The following is a 20,791-nucleotide window of genomic DNA, read 5'->3' on the forward strand; positions in this document are numbered from 1 at the left end:
CCCCGCGCGCACCAGGGAGGGGCGGGGCGTCCAGGAACCGGCGGGAGAGGGGCTGTTGAGCGTCCCTCCAGCTGGCGGGCGGCCCACCTTGCGGGGCTGTCGTGCGCCCGCGGCGGACGGACGAGCAGAGTCGGCGGCGGGGGGCTTCCTCGGAGGCCCCCATGTCCCGACCTCAGCCCGAGGAGGAGAAGGAGGAGGAGGCGGCGGCGGAGGCGGCGGAGGCGATGGAGGGGGCCTCCTCCCAGGCTCAGCCCCAGGAAGGAGGCGGCGGCGGCAGCGGCGGCGGGGGGGTCTCCGGACGGGCCCCCTCGGGCGGCCACAGCCAGTCCTCCTCCTCGTCCTCCTCCTCTTCGGGCACCCTCAGCTCCCTGGAGACGCTGCCCACCCAGGAGCTCCTGCCGGCCATCGCCGAGGAAGAGGAAGAGGAGGAAGAGCCCGGCGAGGGGGGGCCGCCCCGGCCCTGGGGGCGCCTCTTCGGCCTGGCCAGGGGATTCCCCAACCTGGGTGCGCGCCTCGCGGGGGCGGCGGGGGCGGCGGGGGGCTTACAGAACGACAGCCCTGTGAAGTGGGGCAGGAGGAGAGGCAGGCAGGCAGGCAGACGGACCCCCTGCCCCTTCCTCGGGGGGGTGGTGGTGGTGTCGAGGCCTTCCTTGCATCTCGCCCCCCCCCACCACCACCTTGAGCCATTGGACTCCAGAAGCCTTTGCCAAAGGAGTTGCTTTCGGACCCGTTTGGGAACCCTGGGTGGAAGGGCCCCCTTCCCCTCCGGCCCTTTCCTCTTGGGCTTTGCTCCTTGAGCCCCTCCTTCCCCCCCCTCCCTCAGCAGGGCAGCTTCTGCTCCAGGGGAGACCAGGAGCCTCCTCCCCGGTTTCCAGTCCAGGCCCGTCTTGGCCCAAGTGGGATTTCGAACCACGCTGGTTTACCAGGCAGCATCGGAACCAGTGGGTCCATTCTTATTCAGACCAGCCATGGCGTTCGGGCCGCTGGGATCCTCCCCTCGGGTTTCTGCAGGGCCGGCCGGCCAGCCAAGGAGAGTCGGTTTGCAAAGGCCCCTGAAAGGAGACACCCCCCCTCGAGGGTTGGAAGGGCTCAGAATTATTTCTCTGATTCAAGGGGTGGAAAAACAGCGGTGGCGTCGTTTAAGTCTCTCGTTGGCACATCTTATGCCCAAGCGATGTCACGGGACCGGTTTTTGACACCCTGACACTTTAACAAGTTTTCACACTCTTTTTAAATTTTTTATTTTAACGCTTCTGCCCCAGATTGCGTGAAGAGCGAGTATTGGTTCGGCAGAGACACGCACTGCGACTACAGCTTTCTCAGGACCAACGGGGGCGACACAGACCTCTATAAGCAGTACAGCAAGAAGCACTTCCGGATCTTCCGAGTGAGTATTTCTTCTCCTCTGAGGCAAGGATCCCCCAAAGCGGGTGCAACCCCCTCCCTTCTTGCTTTGTAATCTCCCCGCCTGAATCAGGGGAGATCCAGTGCGTTCAGGGTGGGATAGTGGCGCAGAGAGGGAACCTCCAGTGGCCCTGCTCAGTAAATCGCTTTCCCTCCTTTCCTCTTGCCTTCTGACCCAACGGCACCTCCTTGTCTTTCTCCGCGAGGAATCGGGGCCCGGGAGCTGCTCCGTGACCTACATCGAAGACCAAAGTGCTAACGGGACCTTCATCAACGGAAAACTCGTCGGGAAGGGCAAGAAGCTTCCGATGCCCCACGTGGCCGAAATTGCTCTCTCCTTGCCCCATAATAAAAGTGAGTGAACCTAGTGAATCATAATAACCTTTGAACCGCAGAGGCTGGATGGGACCCCGTGGATCATGGAGTCCGGTCCCTCTCAAGGAGAGGCCCAGCGGGGGACTCAAGCTCCCAACCTCTGTCTCCGCAGCCGTCGTCTCCTCGTAATTTCCCAGTCCGGTTCCTCCACACACGTCTGATGTGTCCTTTTCCCTCGCAAGAAGGGGTCTTCGGAGTAGGGGAAGCGGGTGGGTGGGAACTGCAGCCTCCCTTATGACCCCCCCCCCCTTCCCTCTGCTTTGCTCTCCCAGCCCTTCTGTTTTCAGACCTTTCAGTGGATCATCGCCAGCTGGAGTATCCCAAGCAGCTGACGGAGAAATACATCATCTCCAAAACTTTGGGGACGTAAGTGAGAGCGCAGGGCTTCTTCCGAGCTCTTGGGCTTGGTTTGCGAAGGGCCGTGCCTTTTTTTCTCTTTGCCTCGATGACCGGCTTGGTAAAGGCGGGCAGAGGTTTTGAATCCTCGGAGAAAGCGAAAGAAACGTTGAGGAAAATGGAAATACACGCAATCCTTCTATCAAACTTAAGTTACTCTTTTAGCAATATGAAACGTTTGCTTCGTAACTTAATTAGCACATACAAATTGGATAGCGTGACGTAGGCTTGAAATCCGGGAGTTTAAAAGCCAGTTTTGTGCCAGTGAAATTGTGAATGTGCCCCGGTACAAAAGACGGAGCGGCGGAGGGGTGTGTCGGATGCGTTGCGCCCTGTCAGAGCGAAGGCCCAGCTTGCACGCTTTTCCCAGGAAGAGGTTAAACTCCCACCAGTGCATGAAAGCTAATGCCACCCTGTGTGTTTTAAAGGTTCTGCAAAATTATTTGTTGTTGTTATGGGTCTCCAGTGTTCGTACCTGAGACAAGAGATATTGTATGGATGCCCCCCTGTTCCCCGTCCCTGGAGTTCAAATCTACAAGGTCACTAATTCTGTTTTCTTACCAGCGGTGCCTGTGGAGAAGTGAAGCTGGCCTTTGAAAGGGAGACCTGTAACAAAGTCGCCATAAAGATAATAAACAAGAAGAAATGCATGGCGGATGTTTTGCCAGAGAATGTAAGTACCGTAGCTCAGTTGGCATTGGTCTCAAGGTTTTTTGGGGGGAGAGACAAGGCGTAAATCTGTTAAACATATATGTTAATTAAGGAAGGGGGGAAATCCCTATAACACCATTTTAAGTGTTATGAGAGTTACGAAAGCAAGGAAGAAGTATTTCTCTCTGTAACCCAGGCAAGCGCCGAGAATACAAGAAATGGCGCCCCCCATTCAGTATACTGTCCAGTTTCCACCCCTTGCCCCAGTTGCCTGTGAATCTCTTGAGTGTAACCCCAAAAAGGAATTGGAAAAGATCTGCTCATTTGTGCTGGGTGGGTGGCCGGGGGGGGGGGGGACAGCGGCTTTATCGGAGGGAGAAGTCTTGAGATCTGTAAGCGTTGGGCTTCCTTCTGTTTTGAACAGCGCCTCAAACTAACTGGATGGGCCCAAAGCTGTAGAAGTGACTTTTGATGTTCCACTTTCTAAAAGCAGGACAAGCCGTTCAATGTGGAAACAGAAGTGGAGATTTTGAAGAAGATTGATCACGTAAGCTGGCCTTTTAGAGCAGAAAGCGCTCGTATTTCAGCTTGGAACGGTGGTGGTGTCCCCCTTTCCTTCATTTGTGATTGCATTCACACCTGGAAGAAATCCTCAATCTCTCTCTCATTCTCTCTTTCTCAAAAATTGCGTGGCTGCCTTTCAAGCTGAATGTTCCTCAAAGGAAGGAATATTCCAGGGGATAACGGGGCTACGGTGAAAAAGGCCCCTTCTCATTTGCTCACCAGTCCAACTGGGCTTCATGGGAGCAGGGTGCCTACAGCGGAGTCTTGGATGGGTTGCCTGTGGGGGTTCAAGGGATCCTTCCATCCAGTCAATTGTGCTCAAGTCTTTTAGGGACCTAAAAGGCAATAATGCCAGCACTTCAAGTAGTAGAGCATCTCTTGAGGATCTATGTCAGCTCAGGGCAATTAGTGGGAGGAGAGGAGAGGGCTGTGTGTCACGTGTACAAGGACGAGACTTTAGCCCCGAGGCTCTGGATGGTGTCCAGTGTCACGTCAAGCCAGGCGGGGAAAGGCACAGCATTTAGCTGTTTGCTCTAAAACGCAAAAAGCGAATATGTGGGTTTCAGCAGAATCGCTGTTGGCAACCCTCGGCCGTGAATTTTTTTTTTTCTTGTGTTTGGTGTTGCTGTTTGGCTGCAGAGAAAATGTACACAAGTATATATAAACAGAAATGCACATGTGCACGTATGCATACACAGACGTATGTATCACAGTTTTCTCTGAATGTGAGTCGTTTCTAGAAAGCGTGTGAATGCTTTGTCGTCTTCTCTCCTGTTCTGCAGCCTTGCCTGATCAAGATAAAAGACTTCTTTGAAGGAGAGGATTTTTACATTGTGTTGGAACTGTAAGTCCATACCTGGCTTTTCTGCTTACGTGTCTGGGTTGTGCTTTTGTGCACAGGGAGGGCGTGCATGTCCTTGAGCCTGCCGGTGCAAGCGGGGAAGGTGAAAAAATCCGGAAGGATCTGCTCCACTCCGCATTGATGTAATCCAACGAAATGACAGAGATGGATCTAGGGGTCATCCTGTGGTCCATCAGGGGAACTGCAACCTCCTCGTCACCACCACCAACATCATCCTCATGGTGATGGCATTCAGCTCTGAACCTCTAATGACCTTTCCTAGTAGCTTCCTAGAGACTTAGGAGGGCAAATGTGGTCTTGAAAACCTGTTTCTGCAGCCCCCGGGCTGTGTTGCAAAGCCCATTTGCAACACCTGGATGCCTTTAAACTGCCCGTAGGTCATCAGCACCATTGAGGACCCCAAAATTGAAAAAGTGAAAGCGAACATCTAGCCATGGTTTGATCTAGTGTTTTTTTTTTTTGTTGTTTTTTTTGAGGGGGGCAGTGTTGGGGGCTCTCAAAGACCCCGGAGGCAATAAAATGACCCCTGGACCTGCCGAAGTAGCTTCTGATGTTAAACAACGGGCAGGATGACAGAGGAATCCAAGTAGCACTCATGGTAGCTGAGAGCCATGGGACCAAACAGAAATCCCCCAGTCCCAGCACCCCTGCAGTCTTCCACCTTTGCATCCAACCATCGGAGCCATTTCTTCCCCATAGATAGCCCTTTCTCGTCCTAAAAGTGCATTTCCTTTGGTCTTCAGTTTCCCCCAGGGAGTCACTGCGCTCTTGTCTTTTCAGGATGGAAGGCGGGGAGCTATTTTACAAAGTTCTGCGCCCAGCTAAGCTGAGTGAAGCCACCTGCAAGCTCTATTTCTATCAGATGCTGTTGGCTGTGCAGGTAATGCAGGCGGGGGGGGAGTGAAACTTGGGAGGCAGTGAGCTATCTTCCTAGGCTTGCCTTCGTGAAACCTGGGGCAGGTAGACTGTGGAAGTCTGCAGAGGTATATGGAAACGTCTCGGTTGTTTGGCAAAGCACAGGCTATTAGCAGGCGCAAGGACTTCTCAATGTGTTTTTGTATTTTTTTTTAGTTTAGTAGAACCCCAAGATTCACCAAGCAGAGCCCAGAGAAAATGTTGCCTTAACAGAGTTCCTGGTTTACTGTGTATCCCCCCAGACAGTTACCAGTAGATTCAGATCGAGGGGCTGTCCCCTGAACTAGGTCCCTGGAATGTTTGTGACTCATGTAACAGATGGAGTCTGTTTTTACACGGTTGTGCCACTGGAAGGCAATGTCTGTCTCCTGGTGAACCTTGGAAGGAAGGAATGAAGTCCTTTGCATACTAAGGAGCTCAGCTCAAACCAACCAGTAACAAACTTCACCTGCTGGCCTATGCAGTGTCCTGAAAGAGAAGCGTTTCTTAGTTCAGCATCTGTCAGCTGCACGGGGAAATGGGTGTTATGTTTTTACAACAACCTACTTGCAGAAGCTGGAAGGAAAAACTTATGGCTACTCTGTGTGGGAAGATGAAATAGAAATGGGAATAATAATAATAGTTATAATAATAATAATAACAACAACAAACAACAATAACAATACAGTAGTTAATAATAATTAATAATAATTGGTTTGATATTTTCTTTGGCACCGTGCGAAGTATCTTCACGAGCATGGCATTATTCACCGGGATTTGAAACTGGAGAATGTGCTGTTGTCGTCTCACGAGGAGAAGTGCCTTATAAAGGTGAGCTGGAGGGGCTGCGGAAGTCAGCTGAAACTACACAAACACATACTTTAAGTGCATGGGCTGTGAGATGCTTTCCTGTCATCTTCAAGGCCGTGGAGTGAAATAAGATGTAATTTAAGGCTTGCATGCAACACCTGAGATGGCCTTTGGTGTTTTATCCGACATGAGCGGTGTGTGCTCGTGTGCGTCATTAAGGAGGAGAAAGACAGATAGGTGGGGTGTACAGTCTCCACAAAGCCCCTTCCTCTACCGGGCCAAATCATGTAGATTTCATTCGATCTGTCCTGGAGGATCTGCTTTGGAAACCAAGCTGTTGTTTCTGGGAACTTCTTAGGTAGCCTGGAGGAGTTTTGTAGTGCATGCGCAGCTGTGTAGGGCAGAGGAGCTCAAGCCAGCCACTTGGTGGAAGCTTTGATCCCTTTTTCTCACGTTCCTTGTGTCAGATTACAGATTTCGGACAATCCAAAATTCTTGGAGAAACGTCGTTCATGAAAACACTGTGCGGGACTCCGGACTATCTCGCTCCTGAGGTGCAAAATTTTGCTGGGACAGGCGGCTACGGACGATCTGTGGACTGCTGGAGCTTAGGGGTGATTCTCTTTGTCTGGTAAGAAAACCGAAACAGAACCCCCGTGGTTTGGCGCTGGACCGCCTTTTATGCAGGTGTGTCTGTGAACGAGCTTCTGCTTCTCAAGGAAGAATTAAAAAGTCACTGACAGACTCGTAGAGTTGGAAGGGACCCCAAGGGGTCATCTGGTGCACAGCTCAAGAGAAGCCTCCCACCCACAGTTTAAAAACCTCTGCTGAAGGAAGGCTAAATAGTTTCTGGGGAAGCGGTCCTCTTGCGGTGCAACCCTACAGGTTTGCGGATTAGAGTAGTAGCGGCCACCGGACATCTACGTTCCTGTGAACCTGCTTATTTTCTCTCTCATGTGTCTGAATTAGCCTTTCCGGGTATCCCCCCTTCACTGACAAACATCCTCGGCTGTCTTTGCGGGAGCAGATTGCCACGGGAGAATACTACTACTGTGAAGAAATATGGAAACATGTGTCGAAGGAAGGTACACCGCCGTTGTGATTTTTTTGCTTTTACGCAGCCGGGGATGTGGGGGGGGGGCCACAGCGCTTTCCGCTGCCGTTTGGTTGCCTGCGGAATAGCAGTAGCGCGTGCAGCTGTCCAAACGAGGAGACTTTTCAGCACACCTTTAATTAGTTGCCTGGTGTACGGACTGTGTTGTCACAGCCGACGACCCTGGTGTCCGTGTGAGGAGCCCCGGCTGAGGCACGACGTGGTGGCTTGCCGGCCCGCAAGAGTGCGTTTCCCTTTCTCGTTTCAGCTTTCGATCTGGTGAAGAAGTTGCTTGTGGTGGATCCAGACAAGCGCCTTAAAATAGAAGAGGCCCTGGAGCACCCCTGGCTGCAGGTAGGCACGGCGGTCCCATCTGGGTGGAACGGGAAATGCCGCAGGAAACGTCTTGCTCAGAGGGACTTCCAGAGGGTGCCCTGATGTCCAAGGGAGGACAGCCAAACGGTGCCCCACCTCTCCTCCTAGGCAGTGGGTTTCCTATCCTGATTGAGTGCCAACATATGGTGTCCTTTAATAGGATCTCCAGATTTGCTCCACAAAGCCAGGCGTCTTCCTCTTGTAGGGCCAGGGTCGTATCATTTTAAAGCTGGAAGGGACTCGTACCAAGCCGATTCCTTGGTCTCTCCCAGTATAGCCAGCTTAAAAGTCCACTCTCCAGGACTTTTAAGCTCGTCCCCCCCCGCCCGCAATCCAGCCTGGAAAGTCTGCTGGGCTTTTCTGTGCAAAAAAAGCAGAGGCTGATGCTTTAAGCTGGATGCTTCCATGATGTCATGGACCAAAACCTAGAACTGGATGTGTGTGTTTCTCATTGCCTTGTTTTAAATGTGCGTATATGTAATCTGTTCTTCACAGGATGAGACCATGAAGCACACTTTTCAACAGTTACTCTCTCAGGCAGGGGAGTCAGCCATGCCCGCAGAAGAAGCGCCAACTTTGGTATCTGTTATGCATTTTCACTTTGTTTTCTAGTGCCAAAATTGGTTGCGTTGACTCACAAAAGTTGTTTTAGGTTTTTAAAGGCTTGGTTGCCGTTAATGTGCAGCCTGGGGCAGGGTGGAGGCAGGAGGAGCAGGGCTGATGGTTTCCTGACTGGGACGAAGAGATAAAAATCAATAACCAGCCTTTCTCCTGTCTTTTTCCTTCCAGCCGGCCACTAGTAGTAGAAAACGCCACTGGGCAGAGCAGGAGCAGCAGCCGGGCCCTTCCAAAATAGCCAGATTGAAGCAGTGAATGAGCCCCGAGGGCTGATACGGTTGTATTTTTTTAAAAACGAGGATTTTAGAAATCTTGTCTAAAGATTATTTTTTTCTGTGGAAAAAAATGTATAAACCAAATCACTCCTAAATTAAATTCCTTTTTTTCTAAAACCAGAGTGACTCTGAATTATTGGAGCTGGTCCACCTGCAAAAGATGTTCCTATTTTTGTAAGCAGTGTGAGGCTGCTGTGGCCGTTATCCTTGTTTCGGTGGCTGGTTGGGATGCAGGATGAGACCCCGGGAGGATTCGGAGGGTCTCCCTCTGGGGGAGAGGATGATGGTTTTCCTCTGGTGCTGGAGGGGGTGGGTCGGGGGCTTTTCCAGTTCCACTGGAGGTGTGGGTGGGCTCAGAATAAAAGGGGGCCACTTGGGTGGGTGCAGGGACCTTTTTTGGGGGGGGGACTTTTTGGAGGGCTCTACAGCCAGCTGAAAACTGGAGAAAAAAGCCAAAACTGGGAGGTGACTCCAAGCCCACTTAAAATGGTGGAAAAGAGGTATTTGGGAAAGAGGTGTCACTAGCTATTTTGGCATCCGTGACAGGCAGTGCTGCCCTCTGTTGTGCCCTGAGACGTGGGCAAAGGTTCAGAAAAAGGAAGGGAAGACTATGTTTTGATTTAAAAATAAATAAATTAGGGGTTTTAAAGAATAAAATAAAAGCGGAAACCAAGAAGACCAGGAGACGCCGTTTATTTCCCTCCTCTTCAGCAGATTCAGCCCCAGATTTGGGAGCCCTCTTGAATGTGGGTGCTGAAGGGGGAAGGGGGACCCTGCCCAGTTGCCCTGCCTGTAATTTGCGTGTGTGTGTGTTTGTGTGTCGCTCTGTGCCATGGGGTGGGGAGCGACCAGTTGCCTCTCTTTGGGGTGTGTGTGTGTGTGTGGCTGGAAAGTTGTGGTGGTGGGTTGCAGGGAGCTGCCAACCCCCTCTTTCTGAGGCTGCCCCCCAAGAGTGGGTGGCATGGATGGGGGGCCATGAAGTGTGTGTGTGTGTGTGTGTCAAGATCAGCCCTTGAGACGACCCCTTTCCCCTCAACCTGCACTCTTTGCAGGGGAGGGGGGGCTCCTTTGGAGGTGTGTGTGGGGGGTGGATAACCGGCCAGCCTGGCTGCCCCACAGGAGCGGGGGTGTGTGGGGGGAGAAGTGCGCCTGCCTTCCTTCTGGAAGAATAAAGAAGAAGGAGGAGGAGCGCGGGCCCCCTCCCCAAATTCTTCCCTGCCCCCCAAAAAAGGCGAGCGCGCGCGCGGCCTCCCTGAGGGGGGGCGCCCTCGTCTTCGTGGGGGTGGTGGGCGCGCTTTCCCCCTCCTCCCCCCCTCCCCTCTCCTCTGAGAGGCCCCGAAGGAAAGTCCTGGGACAGAAGTTGTGAGGCGAGAAAGAGAGAGAAAGAGAAAGAGGCGGGAAGAGGCGCGCGCGGCGGGGGGGGGTCGTCTCTCTCTCTCTCTCTCCCCCCCCCCCCGTCTCCATCCCCTCAGAGCCTCCCCCCTCCTCCCCCCCCCTCTCCTTCCCTTCCCTTCCCGCCTTCTTTCCTTCCTTGGCCGAAGGGGAGGCGAGGCGAGGCGGGGCCGGGCTCTCCCCTTTCGGCCGGGCGGGGACGGGGACGGGGACGAGGGGGGGGAGAGAGGCTCCTTCTTCCCTCCTCCTCCTCCTTTCCTTCCCTTCCCTTCCTTCGCCCGAAGATGGCGCCGGGGCCGGCCGCGGGGGAGGCTTGGCGGGGGCCGCCCGGGACACCCCCTCGTCCCGGCCAAGGGCCCTGAGGGACCCTCCGACCGCTCTTGGCCTTCGTCGCCTTCGCCGTCCCGCTGAGGGGGGAGAAGCCCCTTCTTTCTCCCCCTCCCTCCCTCCCTCATGGAGGAGCAACAGGCGCCTCCGCCGCCGCGGGGCTTGAGGCGATGGCGGCGCCCGGGAGGCGGCGAGGGGCGCCGGCGGGACGTCCCGCGGGAGACGCCGCTGCTGGCCCGGGTGAGGAGCAGCCCCGACACCGGCCTCCCTCCTTCCCTGCTTTGCCCTCCTTCCTCCCTTTCCTTCCTCCCTTTCCTTGCTTTCTTTCCTTCCTTTCTTTGGGGCCACCCGCGTGTCGGCGCCTTCGCACGTTCTCCGCCGACCCGGGACAAGGGAGCGGGAGGGGCTCCGCTCGGGAGACTCCCCCCACTCCGCCCCCCCCCACATCTTCCTCGCCTTGCCCTTCGGGGTCCGGGGTGGTGGACCCGAGATGAGAGACAGGGGTGCACCCCCGTGTCAGCCGGAGGAGGAGGAGGAGGAGAGGCTCCGTCGAGGGTTTGCCCGGGCGGCCCCTGAAGCCCTGGCTCCGGGGGTCGGGGTGCGGGTGGATCTCTGTGTGGGCCTGAAGCTTGCACCCTTTGCAGCCTCTCCACACACACATACACACACCCGGGCAGGGAGAGGAGAAGAGCAGGGAAGTTTGGCTTGGACTTGGAAAAGAGGAGCTGAAGGATGCCTGTTGCACCTCTTGGGGGGGGGGTTGGGTCCAGGAGGGACGCCCGGGGGGGGGGGGTTGCGCCTTGGGGCGAAGGGTTGGCCCCCCTCCTCCTCCTGCCCGCAGGACCCACCGGGTGGGGTCCGGCTCTCCTTCCCCTCCTCCTGGGAGGCATCAGAGGGAGGGCAGGAGGGAGAGAGGCGTGGGAGGCCCAGTCCTCCCCAAAGGAAGAGGAGGAGGAGGAGAGGGAGAGGGTGGCTGGGGTGCCCCGAGCTGGGGAGCTGGCCTTGGGGTGCCTGCGGTTTCTCTGGGCTCCCCCACCCGCCACCCACGAAGCTCCCTCCTTCCTCGGACCGGCCAGCCTGGGATGAATGGGCCAGGCTCTCCGCCTGCCTGTGCGCCTCCGAAGGGCCCTGCAGGATGTAAATAAAGAGCCTGCCAAGGACGAGGGTGGAGGCGGACCGGACGCCTATTCTTAGCCAGGATTCCTGGACTTGCTGGGATGGGATACTAGCAGGCAAGCGAGGACGGGGGGGGGGGGGAGCAGGAAAAAGCAGATTTGGAAATCCATCCCAGGTGGAGAAGATGCTCTGGAACATCATTTCCCCCACCCTGGGGACCTTGTAAAAATTCCCCAGTGGGGGTTTGTGGTTTTACTCCGATGCAGCAAAAGCAACTGAGATTCTTGTGACGCCTTCAAGGCAAACCTGTTTTGTTTGGTGCCTGGTTTTTGCAGACCACAGTCCGCTTTGTTCAGACCACGGAACGTTGTGCCAAAGAAGACACCCTTAGCCAGAAATCCTGTGCCCGTCTGTGCTGTACGTAGAGACCGGTTGCACTCTGGACATCTGAAGAATTGGATTACTGTATGGTCCGGAGAAAGTTCCTCCTTAGAGGTCCCACGCAGGGGTGGGTGGGTGGGTCGTTTGGTTATCCAGGCCAGATGAAACCAGATGATCTTTAAGGGCCCACCGGACTGTTGGTTGTTCAGGGACCTTGAGCACGGGGGGGGGGGGTTTCATGTGAGATGCGGAGTGCCTAGGAAGCGCCTGCCTGTGGCTCTGACTGGCCTCTGACTCTTTCTCAAACGCCTCCTGCCTGGCCATCTGTCTGTTTCTCGTAGCTTTTAAAGTGGTGCATTGCCATGTTACACAGAGCTCCTGGGAAGCTGAGATGTGTCTTCTCCTGCAAGAACCGCAGCTGTGTTACCTGCTTGAAAATAGAAGGGTGATGCCCTAGGAGGTCAGGGAAGCTTTTTAGAAATAGAACAATGCCCCCACCCCCAAATCCCACACGTCAAGTAGAAGCATCCCTTGCAAATGGCAATATAGTTTGGCTTCTGGGCTTGCACATGCTTTTGGGGAAGAAAAGGCCCTCACCATTTTCCTTTTTCTGCATTCATCCTCCAGCCTTCTGTTTCCCTGTGTGTGCATTTATGCCATTTTGTTATCGTTGCCTCTGCTGTTTATCCCTCCCGCCCATGTTTCTTTCTGCTTTTTACAGTGCTGGGTTCAAAGGAGGATTGCCCCTTTTCGGTGAAGTGTGAGGCTGCTGGATTTGATTTCAAGCATAAGACGCCCAACTCCCCTCACCCTCCTGGCTCCATGGGTTGTTGGCTCAGCTGGGCTGAGTTTGGGCTTGGAACAGTGGCTTCATGGGGGAGATGGGGAATGGCAAAGGGTTGGCCCACAAGGGACTGTGATATTGCGTACTGTGGTAGAGAACATCCCTGCTGTTCTTATCTTTTCTGGGTGACGTGGCTCTTAAGGTTACTTAACTGAGCTACAGACAAAGACTCTTATTGGTGTATTACTTTTATATTGCTCTGCTCCGTTCCTCCTAGGAACTCAGTATGTGGCTGTCATCCCCACTGTGTCCTGCCCTATGGACTGTGAGATACCTCAGTCCAGAAGACTATACCACAGGCTGAGGGTCACCCATTGAATTTCATGTCTGAGTGAGGACTTGAACCCAGGTCTCCCTTGTCCCAGACCAACATTAGCTACAAATCCCTACTCGTTTCTCAATCCCCACTCACTGGGTGACCTTGGGCCGGGGATCTTCTCTTTCTCGGCCCAAATGATCTTACAGGGTGGCTATGAGGATATAGGGCTAGGGTTAAGGAATGGACTGCATAACATGGAAAAAGCCTGTTTAGAAAACAGAGGGACCTGCTGCCCAGGTGGAGAGAGGCCTTGTCAGACAGTAACAACTGACCACATCTGTGTGATTACATTGGCAGTGGAGTCAGACAGGGAGGGGGAAAAGACATTTTTGGGTGTCCGGGCTTGAGGTGGGGGGCAGAGGAAAATGGAGCCACTGGTCCACAAGGCCAGGCTGCTGGTGCATCTCTGGCTTTCTCTTGTCTGTTCTGCAGGGTTCTAGGGCTAAAAAATAACTTCCTATTGCCTGCCCAATCCTTTTAAAAAAATCCGAGTCTGGGATTGGACTGGGGTCTGATGTTTTTAAAGCATACACTGTACCGATGGTGTGTGGCTACTTGGTGCCTCTAGCAGGAGGCGAACGCTTTGGATGCCTCGGGTTTGCATGCTTCCTTTTTCCACGAGAGCTGTTGTGCCCTGTTGAGATATGTATATTTTCCCTCTTGGCACGTAATTGGTGGTTGAAGAGACTTGTTGAAAAAAAAAGCGCTGTCTCTTCCTTGGGGGTGAAATGGACGAGAGGGTGATGCAAGTGCCATATGCCGTAAATCCTGCAGAGATGAAGAGCTACTTCTAAATAATCCTATTAAGCGCTGAGTGAAATCTAGCTGTCACTTCGCAGCTGGGGGCAGCTCCCTCCTGCTAGAGACCATTTTATCACTCCGCTGAAGAATCGGGTTTGGTCTTTTAGAAGCCTTTTGAAACACAGGAACGTTGAAGCCTTTTTTTGTTGGATGTTTAGTCAAGCAAGAGGGTGACATCCAGACCTGCCTTTTCTGACACGGCCCAAGGTTGTAAGACTTAAAGAGGAACTGCCGTGACTCCCTCAAGGGGAGAAGTTCCACAGGACTTAGAAGGGCCCCTTCTGCCTCCCTGCCATACCCCGTGTCTTTTCTGCTGCAAAAGGACCAGTCCTGACTTTGAAAGAAATTACCCCCCCCAACTGGCCTCAAACATGCGGGGAGGGGGTGAGGCTTGCTGCAAAATGACCATCAGTGCCCTTCAGGGTTGGTCTGCTTAACACATGAGAATTACAGCTAGGAAGATGTCAGGAGGGGTGTTGTGGGGGGGGGGAGACGTTCTGCGCCCACACCTGCCCTAGAGTGAGTAGACTTTGCTGTCCCTCTCCAGCTGGTAGCGCCTCCCACCTGATTTGGCTTTCCAATAATGCTTGTTCCTGTTTCTAGCTTTTCTAACATTAAGATCTTTTCTCTATTCCTTGAGCAGCTCTTGATTCCAAAGAGAAATTCAGCGGGTCGCTGCCCTTTCGGTTTGATAGTATACTTTATCGTCCTTGACATCCCTACAATAGGAAGAGGGAAGATTAAACGAGATAACTGTTTGCTCGCTCGTCCTGCCTCCCTTCAGATGAGTTCCTCTTGATCTTGTGAGAGGACTGGCGCACTTGAGAGGCAAAGCCAGCAAGCTGGAAGGAGCTGCCAGCGGCTCAGTAATTGGTTGGGAGCGCCCGCTGCTTCCTTCCTTCTGATGGGATTCCCTGTGGAGATAGATCAGGCAGGTGACCGGGGCCCTCCAGATGTCCTTTGAGCAGGGGACTTGTAGCAGGCGGTGGCGCTTGTAATTGACGAGAGAAAAGTGACTGTGGAGAGGGAGTCGTGAAAGAGACACAGTCGGAGGCGCTTTTCTCTCTCTCACTCTACCTGCCAAAGGTGATAAAAGGCCAGGCTTGCAGGTTAGGGAAACATAAGGCCCCCGTGGGAGCCGAGCAGGGGGAGGCTTAGGCATCCGTGCCGTGGCCAGGAGTTGTGTTGGGCTTGGGTGGGTGGCTGGGTGGGGGATGCCCGTGTCTTCCTGAGGGTCTTTATGGCTGAGCCCTTTTCTGGCATATCCTGGAATCTGTCAGTCCTCTTGGTTCTCCTGTCAAGACGGGTGCTGTGCTTTGCTCCCAGCAGGGAAAGAGCAGTTAAGGCCAAAGGGGCTGCTCCTCTCTGACTCTGCGAGACTGTCTTCCTCTGGTGATGGGCTCTTTGCGCTTGAGTGCCCAGGCTGTGTTTGAGCGTGTCCTCTTGATGTGGACTCTTGCTTTTGTGTGTTGGGGGTGTGTGTGTGTCAGGGATCTTGCTCCCCCCCACTTCTTTTTGGTTCTTTTCTATTTATGGTCTTCAGATTTAGAGGAGAAAGATGAGAGAGACTGACATTGAGGAGTGGGGGCAGGGAGGCAATATCTGTGTTTCTGGATGACGCAAAACAAGGAAGGTTTGCACCCCTGAGGAGGAAGCCTCCTCACACAAGAGGAACGCAGGGGTTTTTGGAAGGCCCTCTCACCAGGGGTAGCCTTGCTTGTGCCAGGTTCTGCCAGAGGCACAATGCCTGACGTGCATGGCCGGGGCCACAGCAGAGGGAAGATCTGTCTTCCTCCTTCATTTGGAGATCTCTGGCTAATTCCACCTGCTCAGCCGGCCAGATTTGGTTGCTGAGGGAGGGAGCTTATCTTTGGTGTGTGTGTGTGTGTGTGTGTGTGTGGACTGGGCTTTTTCTCCTCTGGCCCATTGCCTTTCATAGACTTTCAGCAGGGAATGAGGGGTGCAACCGGTGAGAACCAGACTGGACCTAATGGTGATTGTGGCCTGGGGGCAGCTTGAGAAACTGTTGCATCTTCCACTGGTGTGTTGTGTTCAGTAGGTTGAGTCAACGCCGTTTCCCTTCCGCTTTGCAGATTTCTCTGTTCACCTCCAAGAACTTGGAAGGCAAAAGCCCCGACGGCCCCATGCTGAGTAAAGCCGAGTTTGTGGAGAAGGTTCGCCGGAGCAACCAGGCTTGCCACGAGGGCGACTTCCACGGGGCCATCGTGCTCTATGGTGAGGCCCTGGCTGTCGACCCACAAAACTGCATCCTGTACAGCAACCGCTCCGCAGCGTACATCAAGACCCAGCAGTATGAGAAAGCCCTGGACGATGCCATCCAAGCCCGTCTGCTGAATCCCAAGTGGCCCAAGGTAGGAAGCAGCACAGATTCCTTGCCTGCTTGGGGGTGTGTGTGTGTGTGTGTGTGTGTGTGTGTGTGTGTGTGTGTGTGTGTGTGTGTGTGTGTGTGTGTGTGTGTGTGTGTGTGTGTGTGTGTGTGTGTGTGTGTGTGTGTGTGTGTGTGTGTGTGTGTGTGTGTGTGTGTGTGTGTGTGTGTGTGTGTGTGTGTGTGTGAGAGAGAGAGAGAGAGAGAGAGAGAGAGAGAGAGAGAGAGAGAGAGAGAGAGAGAGAGAGAGAGAACAGGCTGTTCTTTCTCCCCCCCTCCCCGCCCCGGCTGGTAAAAGCAAGGGAGTGCTGCTGGGGGAATGGAGCTGCCCTGCTCCTCTCTCAGCCCCTGCAGTGTTTTTGGGAATGAGGAGATGGCTTTCCCCACCTAGCAGAGGAGGAGCAACCTCTTGGCTGTGGCTGAGGAGCCTGGATGTGTGCATGGCAGGGTGAGGTGAGAAGGAGAGGGGGTGGGTTTGGGGTTCTCTCAAAACCACCAGGATGCTCTGTTTTGTCCTTGAAGATCCTCACAGCCTCCACTTCCTTCCTTCCTCTAAAGAGGTTGTGTGTGATGGAGAGGATAGATAATCATCTTAAGAAAGAGGGAAAGCATGGGGTTGGTGGTGGGGAGAGTCCAGTCAGGACATAGCTCCCAAATGTGATCCCTGAAATAAAATAGTCTTGCTGTACCCCTTGAGGTCCCAGGGGTTAGTCCTGAAGGACCGCCACTGTGTCGGGGGTGGGGGGGGCAGGGAAGGCCTGTAAGGGGGTGTTCACAAGCTGTCTGTGCCTTGATTTGCCTTGGTGGGAGAGTGCTGGACGGATAGCTCAGGGGTTGAGGTCTCTGTCTGCAGAGCCAGAGGTTGGGAGTTTGAATCCCCCCCATGGTGACTCCTAGGAGAAGAGCCGGTCTATGTAGCCTTGGGCAGGCTGCAGGGCATCTCCGGAAGAAGGGGATGGGAAACCACTTCCAAATACTCTCTTCCTGGAAAACTGTGTGTGTATGGGGGGAAAGGTTTGCCAGAAGCCAGAATGGTTTCCATAACGATTGTGAAGCTTTCTGGTCCCCTTGTTACTCATGAGGCCTGCCATGCCGTCCCCTACAGCCCAAGCTTGCCATGGATTATCCACCTGAGATCTTCTGGACTTAGCTAGTAGGAATCCCTGGCTTTTGGGTAGAGGTAGCTTAGGGCACTCATTGTTTCCTCTCATCTCTCGTCACTTTTTCATGTCTTTTAAGTGGAGTGTAGATGACAAATATAATAACAGAATGCCTGTAAACATGTAGACTTCTCCTATAAGGAGAAATTGGGCTTTTTGTTTCTATCATGACCCCAAGTCTTTGATGGAATGATTGGTGGAACGTAAGAGATCAAAAGTGGAGAATTGTGGATCTATACGTTGTGTCTGTAGGTGGACATTTTGTCTCTCTTTCTCACTCTCTCTTTCTCTCAGTTAAGCTGCCTTATTGTCCACAATGTGGAGTCTTGGACCAGAGCCCCTGCTTCGGAACATGTGTTACTCTTTATGCCTGTCTCTGCGTTGGGGGTGTTCTCAGGAGGAGTGTCAGCAAGGAATTTGCCTCTTCTCCCGAGAACACAGCCTTTGCAGTCATGGGCCACATCCAGAAAAGAGCCGTAACGCAGAGCTGAGACGCTGCTCTCGCACAGCGAGCTGGGAGCCACATTTTACCTGTGACTCCTCCTTGCCTCTAGTAAAGCAGTTTCCAAGTAATTGTGACCTCCCTCTGCTCCCTTGGCAGGGCCAGAGAAGAGTGGGCGGGTTCTTTTATGAGCCAGTTCTTAAAATAGTTCCTTCCTTCCGTCTGTCCGTCTCGCCCGCCTACCTACCTGCCCATTCATCCGTCCTTTAATTGCCTGTCTCCTTAGTAGTACTGTAGTTTCCTTAGCACCGTTTTCTTGTCCAGTGTTTTTATTTTTAATTTGCTCTGAAGGTCCTCCTCGCCTCTTTTTCTTCACAAGGAAAGGGGCAGATCAGCTCCCGGCCCTTTCCTCTCCCCATCTGCCAGGTCAGGAGGAGCTAAATAAAGACACAGGCTGGCAGAAGACAGAGCAATATGTTAAGAGCCTCTACAAGCCGAGGAGACCCTTCAGCTGCTGGAGATGAGGCGGTCCCTGTGGCTTTGCTTTCCCCCAGCCTCCCTTTCTCTGGGTCACCCTGTGGCTAATGGCAGGCGAGCCTCTTGAGCCGAGGGCTTCCTTGCATTGGGTTTGTCCCCGACCTCTGAGGGCCAGCAGGCAGAGAAGCTTCCAGGCTGTTCTGCTGCTCAGCCGTCTGGGGAGTGCGGTGGTGGGGAGCAAAGGCCATCCAAAGCTGCTGCTGCTGCTTCTTCTTCTTCTTCTTCTTCTTCTTCTTCTTCTTCTTCTTCTTCTTCTTCTTCTTCTTCTTCTTCTTCTTCTTCTTCTTCTTCTTCTTCTTCTTCTTCTTCTTCTTCTTCTTCTTCTTCTTCTTCTTCTTCTTCTTCTTCTCCTTTTTGTTTTTATTCTTGATGGCTCAGAAGAAAGTGCCCATTTTCCCATAAATGTTTGTGTCTGAGGCTGCTGGTGCTTTCATCTCCATGGCAACTTGGTGGTGTTTTTACTCCACTGCCTCTGCTGAGATGAAGGTTATTAATCCACTGTAAGCGGGAACTGTGAACCGTGGATCCATCCAGTCCAGTCCGGGAGGTGCCCCTTTGGCCTCCTCAGGCATGTGCTGCTCAAAACCCCCTGCATATTTAATCTCTCTCTCTCTCTGTGTGTGTGTGTGTGTGTGTGTGTGTGTGTTGAGGGGGGAGCAGGGAACGAAGCTTGTTCCTTTGCCCCTTCCTCTTGTACTGTTGTTGTCACTGTGACTGAAGAGAGTGCCAAGACGCAGGGACAGGAACTGATTAGCGGCGTAATGGATTCTGCAGCCCGATCTAATCGCGCCCCCGAGCTTTTGTCAGTCTAACGGCAAGTCTGTCGGCTGCATTATCCTCATCGCTGGTGTCTGATAAAGCCACTCGCTTTTGTTCAAAGCGTTGAGGTTCTCTGTTGCTCTCATCCCTTTACAAGCAGCCCCTGTGAACTTGGCACCGATTGACACTCAGTATGGGATAAGAGGTGGGGGGCTGTGGAATGCCACACGGATTAACACTTTTTTCTTCTACAGATGGTGGGGTGTGTGTGTGTGTGGGGGGGTGTCGTGCGGTTCTTCTAACCTGAACGATCCTTCAAAAACTGTTCCCTGCAAGGGTCTGTCTTTTTCTCTGCAGGCGCCATCCGTCTCCTAGGGTGGCTCCATGTCTCCCCCTACAGAGGACAGTTCTCTATGCGAAGAGCGACTGTGCCAGGCAGCAGTCCTCTTTTAGAAGGCGCTGTTCCTTTTCAGGTCTTCCCAGCTCAAGTCTGACTTAAAGGTAGAGAGCCACAGGGAGGAACCCGCCCTTAGGTTTAAATGGCAAAAACTCTTTCTAATTTCGGATGCACCTGCCCTTCATATAGCTTTAAATACAAACCGTTTAGTTCTCTTCTGGAATCCCATGAATCTCCTAGTGACGAACCCTTTCCAGCTCTCATGGAATTGCCAGATAGAAAAGTCTCTCCCTGGAATGCTGTGGAAAGGCCCGGCTTTCCAGGAAAATAAGGGACACTTGGTACGTCCCTGAAGCATGTTTTCATGCAAAAAGACCTGACTATGATTAATTTTTTTTAAAAAAGGAAGTATAAGGTTACAGCTTTGGGGAGAAGCTGGGCTTGAAGTCAGAGAGCATCATCATCATCATCATCATCATCATCTCTCTCTCTCTCTCTGTGCATAGCACCAAGTGGTCTCTGCAGAAACCAGGCTGGTTGAGGGATTTGCCTCCCTGCCTGCAGGGCTTTGGCGTTTTCCAAAATCTCTCGGCTCTTACGTCTGGGCTTCAATTTCCTTTTTTCTTCCTTGGGTAATCTTTTCATTTTGCACATTTTATGTGCGTAAGGAATGGGGCCATTTCCTTTTTTTTTCGTATTTACGGGCTGTTTTAATGGGGAAAAGATGTGCTCCTTCCATGGCAGCTCAGCGAAGATTTCATTCCTGAGAGCCTCTCTCTGCGGAGCGTCTTGTCCCTGCGGCCCTTGCCGTCTCTGATTGCGAGCGAGCGAGAGAGGTGCCAAAGAGGCTGGGCTTCTCCGGCTGCCCCCATTTCAGCAATGTTTCTTCTGCATCGCCTCGGACCTCCTGCCTTGTGTTTGTTGTGAAGGCCCTTCCTTCGCATGCATGCAGGGGTTGCGTGACGTTGTCGTTGCTCCAGCAGTTCAGAGGGCAATCCCTCAGCAGACCGAGAAGATTGTTTCCCTTAATGGAGTATTTGTAAGCTTCCATTTTGTTTCCTAAGCCATTTGGTTCTCCAATTTGCCTGCTTCCTGTTCACCAGTCAAGGGAGTTCAGGCGACAAGTTCTGCAAGGGTGCCGGATGCATTCCACTGCATTTTCCCTTTCGTGGCAAAAACAACCCCTTGGAACTCCAACTCGGTTTTTGTTAGCAGCTGTAGTTTTGTTAACTGCCATACGCTGAGCAAATGGCGTGTTAAGTTTTCCCTTTCTCTTTGTGTTTTCTGCTTCACACTGAGCCTTTTCAGGAAATCTGCACTGTGGTAGAATCCTGGCTGCATAAAGTGGCCGTTCGAGGAGATGAGCTGGATTAGGGGTGAAGAATCTCCAGCTCTGAGACAGTTTTAAAATAAATGAATAGAGCTCTTGCTTTTCGCTCTGTCGAGCAAGGAAACTTCCAGTCCTTTCCCCTTCTTTGCAATCTGTCTTCAATTTACAAGGAGATGCTTTCCAGTTTTTCAGACATGGAGCTGTTTTAATGGGGCGTGTCTTGGCCCGTCCTAAGCTCCAGTTGTGTGAGTTTGTCTCGAGGCTTCACATGTTTGCTCCTCCT

At 53.1% G+C, this 20,791-nt stretch overlaps 2 protein-coding genes across 4 annotated transcripts in view; both read left to right on the forward strand.

Annotated features, from left to right (window-relative positions):
* Window positions 1–11: 11 nt before the first annotated feature.
* CHEK2 (checkpoint kinase 2) lies at window positions 12–8,434 on the forward strand. 2 transcript variants are annotated; one of them, XM_078381878.1, is made up of 13 exons: window positions 12–504; window positions 1,263–1,387; window positions 1,611–1,758; window positions 2,052–2,145; window positions 2,740–2,848; window positions 3,317–3,373; window positions 4,173–4,234; window positions 5,033–5,132; window positions 5,891–5,977; window positions 6,424–6,587; window positions 6,926–7,041; window positions 7,318–7,403; window positions 7,920–8,434. In XM_078381878.1, the coding sequence occupies exons 1-13, from the start codon at window positions 162–164 to the stop codon at window positions 8,034–8,036; spliced, it is 1,608 nt and encodes a 535-aa protein (XP_078238004.1). In that variant the 5' UTR covers window positions 12–161; the 3' UTR covers window positions 8,037–8,434. The 2 variants fall into 2 exon arrangements, with proteins under 2 accessions (XP_078238004.1, XP_078238005.1); XM_078381879.1 differs by having other exon boundaries at window positions 3,320–3,373.
* A 1,543-nt stretch (window positions 8,435–9,977) lies between these two features.
* TTC28 (tetratricopeptide repeat domain 28) overlaps window positions 9,978–20,791 on the forward strand; it is an 82,125-nt gene continuing 71,311 nt past the window's right edge. For both annotated transcript variants that reach the window (XM_020801849.3, XM_072983164.2), the window contains exons 1-2: window positions 9,978–10,276; window positions 15,591–15,869. In XM_020801849.3, the coding sequence (XP_020657508.3) occupies window positions 10,163–10,276; window positions 15,591–15,869 (393 nt within the window). In that variant the 5' untranslated portion in view covers window positions 9,978–10,162. The remainder of the gene's footprint in view (window positions 10,277–15,590; window positions 15,870–20,791) is intronic.

Source organism: Pogona vitticeps, chromosome 14 (assembly GCF_051106095.1).
Source record: "Pogona vitticeps strain Pit_001003342236 chromosome 14, PviZW2.1, whole genome shotgun sequence".
NCBI classification, from domain to species: domain Eukaryota; kingdom Metazoa; phylum Chordata; class Lepidosauria; order Squamata; family Agamidae; genus Pogona; species Pogona vitticeps.

Bases quoted from the DNA above. Each gene is read 5' to 3' on its own strand.
- CHEK2 (XM_078381878.1), top strand. From the start codon at position 162: ATGTCCCGACCTCAGCCCGAGGAGGAGAAGGAGGAGGAGGCGGCGGCG. The intron at 1,759-2,051 runs GTGAGTGAACCT...TTGCTCTCCCAG, and splicing joins CTCCTTGCCCCATAATAAAA to CCCTTCTGTTTTCAGACCTT. The intron at 6,588-6,925 runs GTAAGAAAACCG...TGTCTGAATTAG, and splicing joins GGGGTGATTCTCTTTGTCTG to CCTTTCCGGGTATCCCCCCT.